This window comes from Physcomitrium patens, chromosome 8 (assembly GCF_059467195.1).
Source record: "Physcomitrium patens ecotype Gransden chromosome 8, ASM5946719v1, whole genome shotgun sequence".
Taxonomy (NCBI): Eukaryota; Viridiplantae; Streptophyta; class Bryopsida; order Funariales; family Funariaceae; genus Physcomitrium; species Physcomitrium patens.
In genome coordinates this window covers 8,685,583-8,693,330 of record NC_143417.1, presented here as the reverse complement: position 1 = coordinate 8,693,330, position 7,748 = coordinate 8,685,583, and the positions used below count along the sequence as shown (strand labels likewise).

Sequence of the window (7,748 nt, the reverse complement as noted above, 5' to 3'; positions counted from 1 at the left end):
AATAAAGAAGTAAGAACAACCTTTCTTTTCTCTCCTTGAATGACTTTGCCTATTCAAGTTGCCAAAGAAGAACTCTACAATATTCTCTCAATATCATAGCTTTGATATCATGTTAGAAATTAAACTTGGTGCACTTTGGCACTATATTTGCTTGTGTTAATAAAAAAAAATACATATGCTTTAAGTAATATGTGAACTGGATGACAAATAAACTAACATGTGCCATCCGTCGGGCATGGATGGAATCCTAACAGCGAGGATGGACTACGGTGCCACTTGCTGAAACCTAATCCTATGTGGATGAATGTTGGATGAATAATGCCAACAGTTTTAGAGCAAGAGTTTCCGGCGCCTTAGAATTGCACTTCTATCCTCAGGGCTACAACTTATGGGTACGTATTCGATGGTTTAGTCGGAGGTTAGGAATCGCTCTCACCTGCTGTTTGTGATCATGAAGGCGCTCTCTTGACACCGAGTGATGCCCCGAGTAGCGGGAAATTTGTCGAGGGCATTAGTGAGTGGGGGATGTTGGAAACATCCATCGCCTATACATAAAACAAATCAATAGTATCGAGACAAAGAAACTCGTAATCTTCGTGTATCCTCAGAGGTACAACGAGGTTGCATGCTGCCCTGCACTCAAAGCCGCACAGCTCACGGAGACGATCATCACTTTCACATTGGTCTTCTGCAGAGAGATTGGAGGGATCATGTTCCTTTAAATATGTTTAAAAACACACAAAGGGCATCTCAAAACTCGGCTGATAATTCACACATCCTCAAACAAATCAACCAAGAAAACGCTGATTCCACCACAACCTTGCAAGAAGACAAGATGCTGAAATCGGGAACGGTCTTGATTGCGCTCCTCGCGTAGAAGCGAGAGAATTTTACGTACAAGATTCTAATACAGACTGTAATGGCTTCGGAGATGGGGATACACAAATTGTCAATGGGTCAAGCAGCCAAAGTTATAGCAATTCACATGTGGCTGTTGAGGACGATGGATGAGAATAAAGCACTAATACGAGGAAACCCATTCTTCACGATTTTATTTGAATCAATGTAAGGAGTTTCCGTCGTCCGCTCCAGCTCCCGCGTCAGTATCCCGGCGGGCAGATATTTGAATTCAAATACAGCGCGGTGCTGTTTGTTGAGTTTGAAATTGGCTATTCAAATGATTTTATTCGTCCTTGATTCTTTTGAGCAGGAGAAGAGAACATCACCGGTGGTTTCTGAATCGCGTAGCTAGAGAGCGGATTTAGTTATGCGGAAGTTTATGATTGTGCGCGTCATTTGTGAGACCGGGGAGACGTGGAACAAGCACGAACTGGTGAAGTAGGATGAGAATTTTGGGACTCTGCGTTGTTTCAGAAACGAAGGGATATTGGTTTTTATTTGGAGAGAGTGGAGGACACGGAGGGGCGGGAGTTACAATTTTTGAGTGTAGTCATTGTATGATCGTGGTTAGTATCAATTTGGAAGTGTGAGAATAGAACTGTTTTATTGCGGTAGTTTTTGGCTAATGCTTAGACAATTAGTATCTTGCATTGAAAAAATGGTGTAATGCATGTTGAGAGGTGTGTCTTATTTCTACCGGCTCACCGTGTGTTTTGTAAACCAGATTCATTTGTAACTTGGTCTAATGTTTAATAGAGACAAAATAGAGACAATCGGAATCATGACTGCTTGGCTCTTTTGAGCAATTCATCACCATTGGACTTGTCTCGTGCAGTTACGATGGAAGCTAATTTTGTTGTAAAAACAGGTACAGCTAAAAAAGATCATGGAATCTAACTCGGGCTTCATTCCTGCTCAATTAGCCAATCATGCAGAAAGCATTAAAGTGAAGCGTGTAGGCAATGCGAAGCAGAAGCCACGTAAAAACACGGCCAAAGTTGCCACCATTTCTCTGGAGGAATACATCAATGTGTTTGACTATCTCACGCAAGGTCAAGGAGACGAAGTCAAACCGATTCATAATATGAAATCAATCGCTTGTAGCGGCGATCAGCTCAAATCTGTAGGCCATTGTTGAACGAAATTTCCTCTGGATAATATTTGTCAATTCCTAGAGAATTGTCTTGGTGTGAAGAGGCTCCATTTTCGTGCCTTTATACTTGGATGGCCATGATTCAAACATTCTGGTCGACTTTCTAAATACAATGCAACTTCCACTCAAGAGTTTGTTATCGTTGTGGCAGGTTTTGAAACTTCATAACATACCGCTTTCAAATCGAAAAACCAAGGTTTTGTCAAAAACATATCCTATTTATCATTTGGACTTTATTTTTTAGCTAAGATTCATCATAACATGTTAAAAAGGATATTTCTCTTCAGATCTTTTCTCATTGCTATTCATAATACACCCTGCGCGAGGTTTCGATGGCTTGTATACTTCGTTACAAGAATACTACTAAGTAAAACGGACTACAAACCTTGTTCAAATATTGAATAGATCATAGTAGGTGTAGGACGTAATTGATTTGTGAATTCTCAAAAAGATGAAGATCGTACATAAATCTGTGCGCAATATATGTCATTCGGTACAGGAAAAGATGTTCCAAGAATTGCTGGGAAAAGAGCTCTGGAACCCTTACGGACCTCCTCCAGACACAACTATGCCTGTAACCATTACGGAAGAAGAAATTCTGGAGGATCTGCGGGTTCTTGAATGCATATCCGACAGTGGACCTTCTTCCCTGGCCGTAGCTCTCAACAAAGCTCTTGTCCCCCAGTGAAGGACATTTGCATTAGGGCCACAACAACCATCAGTGGCCAACTCTACCATAGGTTGATTTTCTCTTTTTCTGTGTGCTAGGGTAACCAGACAACATGCTGTCCAATCAAGTTTTACATACATAAGTTACTGCTTGCTGCCGTGCTATGTGCACCATGTTGGCAGTTAGAGATTTGTATGGGCACAGCATGTGGTGGGGCTGTCGCAGGCAATAGCATGAAGCATAGACACGACGTCTCAGACAACTCTTTTTCGGAATAACTAGATACAAGACGATGTCACATACAACAACACAGTTCTAAATCCCTTTCCTCTTGGAAAGTTCTAGACTGTCACATAACACAAGCAGGGAGTTCCCTTGCAATGCAATGTATTAAAAAACAGTTAGCTCACAGTAATACCATCTTCCCTTTGCACTTCGGTTCTATAGAGTCGGGAATTCATAACAAATATAGTGTAACAAGGACCCCCCGTTAAAAAGAGTATTCGTTATCATCCGTCAACAGGAGACCGACAATCTTCCGCTCAACTGGGCGGCAACTTCACTATAGTAACGGGGCAAGGTACGTTGTTTACCACATAGTTGCTTACGCTTCCCATGAAGGCCCTGCCAATAGACATGGTAGTAAATCAACATGCCATTTTTCTTGCAACCCGAAACTAGAGAACATAGAATTGGTACACAGCACAAAATAAATTCGTTACTCGGAAAGAAGAGTTCCGGGCAATCACACCTTTTGATGCTGCTGAGACCTCGGCATCCCATGACAAGGTAATCCAGGGGCACGTCCACAACGGAACTGCAGAGCTTCTCCTTAGCGTCGCCCCAGTAGACCTTGAAGACCACGACAATCTGCACTCGCGCAACCTTATACATCTAAATGGGGGGGATTTAAGGGGAAAACAAGAACGAATAAGGTAATGAAGTGAGGAGTAGAAGTGGATCCAGATAAAGCTTACCTTCTTCGCTACAGCTTCATGTAGAACCGTCTTAAGTTCTTCGTCAATCGTCAATTGGTAATTCTGCTGGTAAATTATGTTTTCTGCTTCTTGCAAAGGAATCAAAGCTACACCCCAAAAGCGGATGTTTTCAAGCCCATACCGATACGATCAGTATCAATCATAAGCTAGATGAGCCGTTTTGCGGTGTGTGTTTCTCCAACCTCTAAAGCCCTAGATTTAATTTGGATTCCAAGAGGCACACGTCAATCGGTTGAGCAAGAGTCCCATGGCACAACTGACGAGAGGTCCGCGTAAAATATGTTTTTTTTACGAAGGAGTGGAAGGGAAACTTACGGGTGCCGGACGCCTCCCACAGAGCTGGTTGGCCACCTTCAAGGAGGTTGTCTTTGTTCACCACCACGATAATGAGGTGATCATTCTCGCGCAGGACATTCTTTATGCTCCATTTCAAAGCATATCTGCTGCTAGGCGAGTAATCCAGCGCCACTCCAATATACCTCTCGCCATCCATATTTGCAATCCCCCTAAACTCAGCCTAAGAGCTTGCCCTACAAAGCACGCAAAAAGCACTTTCGAGTAAAGATTTGCTTACCACACGTTCGATACGGACGAAGACGATACTTGTACAAAAACAAAAGTAAAAAACACAAAAAAACGAAACAAAATGAGAGAGACAATTAGGAAGTTCAAGCACTAATCGTGCTTTTCGCCAATAAGTGACTAATTTTCCCAATCGCGATCAACTAAAGAGTCCGAGGGACGAAGGCCACAAAACTCACAACGACGGGATCAAAATGGACAAAGAGTTCTGTAGATCTCATTAGAGAGAGAGATTCTACACTTGCATGATTTGCACTCACATGATCCTTACATTCAAGTCTAAGTAATCAACAACAAAAAGAATTCCCACGATGGGCCATATTCCTGACCTTTGAAAGCCCACTCTGAGTTAGAACCTCCTGCACAAAAACCTCTCCACTGACAGTTCCCCACTCTTCGAAGACAGCTGCGAGTTCCGAGACTGCGCGTATCTGGTCTTCTAAGAAATTGAGCAATTGCCCTCTCTCTCACGGAATCCAACGAATCCAAAGCATGTGCTGTTTACTCTCATTTTCGGAAAGCATGGGAGGGAGTACTTATCGCCCTGAACGCGGCGTCGCAACACACGTCACATGTCCGAAAACCTCGGTTATGACTTCCTTCCGTTCCTGAGTCAGAGTGGGCGCCTCCATATGTGCATCATCGTTTTGAGGCGATAGGATTATTCGCCTTCTTCATCTTTGTGCGTATCTCCGATTCCCTCCCCATCCGACGTCGTTTCCTGTCTTTCTTTCGTCATACCCCTCATGGTTTATGGCTCTCTATATAAGTCGACTTCATAGTTTTTTACTTATAAGCAGAGTAGGATTTCGACACCGGCACCGACTGACAAGCACTTAGCAGATTGCCAGTTTAATGTTTCTCCGCTCTATCACATCTGCACACAATCAGTGCTCACACCGGCGATTAGTGTTGGTGGGTGTTGTTAAAAAATTGTGGGACGAATTTTCACTATATGGAAGAATATGATCAGGCTCCATGTTGTAGTCCTCCACTATACATATATAGATAGAGAGAGAATTGTTAAATTGAAGCAATCATTTACTAAATCCACCCATCCTGACCATTATCAAAAAATTATCCATTTTTAGATTAGCATTGGTTGAAAACTAATGAAAAAATGGTTGGATCCACAACCAATAATGATAGGTGGATTGATTTAGTAAATGCGTTTTGGTTGATTTAACAATTCCTCAAATATATATATATAGATATAGCTTTTTGAAGAAAGGGAGAAAGGAATATCTTCTTTTTGATTTTTGATTCACTAAGAGGTGTTTTGTTGTACCTATTGGAGTATTCGATCTTCATCTCGGGAAAAAGAATCTGCATTCTAATTGAATATATTAAAAGTTGGTCCATCTAAACTACCTATCCATTTGGCAAGTTAGATGGGATCTATTAATATTTTTATTATTTATTATTTACTATTTCTAAATTCTGAAAAAAATCTTATCCAAATTAATATGTTATTGTTTGTGTGTTTCTTTTGGAATTATGATACCAATGGTAAGTTACAAGATTATCCTAATAACCTATGAAAATACTTTAATTAAAAATTAGTCTTTCAATTTTATATTTAACATGCATAAATAGAAAGTCATTGAGAAATAAAAAAAAAAAAAAAAAAAATTACAAACAACAATTGATAAGACAATAATGTCATACAAGGAAGATGTGTGATACTTGGCTAAAATTTATGGGTCATTCTTTTACAAATCCATTAACACATTTTTGTATTTGGAGAAGGTTGATAAGAGTTTTATTTATAATAAATGATAGTAAAGAAATCTAAATGGATATTCTAAATCATATTCACTTAATCTTTGCTTCATTTTAATGTACATGATTAAAATGTTAATAAATAATTTTCATATTTTGTACTATTTTGATACCAACAAAATCTACCAATTATTATGATATTTGCATATAATACACAATGACTACTCATAATAGTAATAATGTAAATTGCTCTAGTGTTTTAAGTATAAAAAGTAATACATTGAAATTATTAGATTAATATGATATATGAATGATGTACAATTTGACACCAAAAACTGCAAATGTTAGATAATAAGAAAATGGTTGTGTCTTTCTAATTTTTTTCTTTTCTTTTGTTTTGTTTTTTTTTTTTTTTGGTATATTGAAATATATAAAATTTATAATTATAATCTTTTGATTTATACATTGATATATCATTGAGTGAATCAGATATTGTTGCATAAGTAACAATCTTATATATGTAAGATGTAATAGTAATAAATATTGTTATATAAAATAAAAATATATTAAATGTAAAAATAATATAATTATTTATAATATTTTAATTTTATTTTTTAAAATTATCTATGAAAATAAGAAATATTTTGATGCTACTAGCTCTAAATATAAATATATTTGATAATACCATATATAATATATCAAATTTTAACATAAAATATCATAATTTATCAATAAATATTCTTTTATATATAAAAATAGAATATTCATAAAAATATAAAAATATTTTAAGAATATTTTTTATTATATTATATATAATTTTTTTTTATGTTTGGAGATTGAATTATAAAAAGAAATTTAAAATTTTTAATTACTTTGTAAAATTGCTAAACACATTACTAAAATTTTAAATTTTAAATACTTACTAAAACAACATTAATATATAAAATTTAAATATGGTTGTTTTGATGAATATATATTTATATAAGAATTTTTAGTGACTTTAATTATACAGGGATATCTAAAAAAATAAAAGAAAAAGTAAAAAGATAACATAGTTATCAACAAATTTAAAAAATATATATAATATTTTGTGGTCAAAATATCTTATTATGTACTTGGTGTTGGAATAGAAATAAAAACTAAAACTTTATTTTAACTTAAAGCATGTGTATATTGTTTATAATTGTATTCTTATAAATATTGTTAAAAGATAGAGATGAATAGTATTAACTCCTTATTTGTCTTTATTTTCTATCTTAACTATTAGTAATATTTTTTTGTTTCATGATTTTTCTTGCACACATTGTTGTTGTTTCTTTTTGCAATGCAATGTATATTTGCATGTTAAGCTTCATAATATCTTATAACTTTTTGACTTCTACTTTGGCTACTTCCACTAAGCATGCTTCTTTCTACTAATTTACTTCTTTTTACAATTCCATTCTTTATTTTATTTATTTTATATTCTCTTTTCTTCCTCTAATATTTTATTTCTTACTTGCCTTGCATGCTACTTTATTTCATCATATATGTCAAACTTTAACAAAAATAAAATTACTGATTTGATAAGAATATTGCACAATTCATTCCATATTGGTTAGAAAAAAGCTAAAAACAAGAAACTTCATCTATATTGCCTAATTTTAAAATGCTAAGTTCAAGAATAATATATATATTTAAAAAATCATAATTATAACTCTCTTTGTAAGTATATTTATTGATT

The 7,748-nt window shown here is 35.9% G+C and overlaps 2 protein-coding genes across 9 annotated transcripts; one reads left to right on the top strand and one right to left on the bottom strand.

The window, feature by feature from the left end:
• Positions 1–367: 367 nt before the first annotated feature.
• Positions 368–3,156, top strand: LOC112285382 (uncharacterized). Of its 5 annotated transcripts, none has more exons than XM_073536027.2 (4): positions 368–1,065; positions 1,769–2,023; positions 2,205–2,249; positions 2,553–3,156. In XM_073536027.2, exons 2-4 carry the CDS (start codon positions 1,787–1,789, stop codon positions 2,739–2,741), a joined length of 471 nt encoding a protein of 156 aa, XP_073392128.1. In that variant the 5' UTR covers positions 368–1,065; positions 1,769–1,786; the 3' UTR covers positions 2,742–3,156. The 5 variants fall into 5 exon arrangements, with proteins under 5 accessions (XP_073392128.1, XP_024381919.1, XP_090108594.1 ...); XM_024526151.2 differs by lacking the exon at positions 368–1,065 and adding an exon at positions 1,072–1,466; XM_090252468.1 differs by lacking the exon at positions 368–1,065 and adding an exon at positions 1,073–1,333.
• Positions 3,078–4,799, bottom strand: LOC112285383 (universal stress protein PHOS34). 4 transcript variants are annotated; one of them, XM_024526155.3, is made up of 5 exons: positions 4,564–4,799; positions 4,037–4,251; positions 3,701–3,807; positions 3,475–3,593; positions 3,078–3,347 (listed from the first exon to the last, which is right to left on the bottom strand). In XM_024526155.3, the coding sequence occupies exons 2-5, from the start codon at positions 4,212–4,214 to the stop codon at positions 3,266–3,268; spliced, it is 486 nt and encodes a 161-aa protein (XP_024381923.1). In that variant the 5' UTR covers positions 4,215–4,251; positions 4,564–4,799; the 3' UTR covers positions 3,078–3,265. The 4 variants fall into 4 exon arrangements, with proteins under 4 accessions (XP_024381923.1, XP_024381924.1, XP_024381921.1 ...); XM_024526156.3 differs by having other exon boundaries at positions 4,575–4,799; XM_024526153.3 differs by having other exon boundaries at positions 4,633–4,799.
• Positions 4,800–7,748: the final 2,949 nt, after the last annotated feature.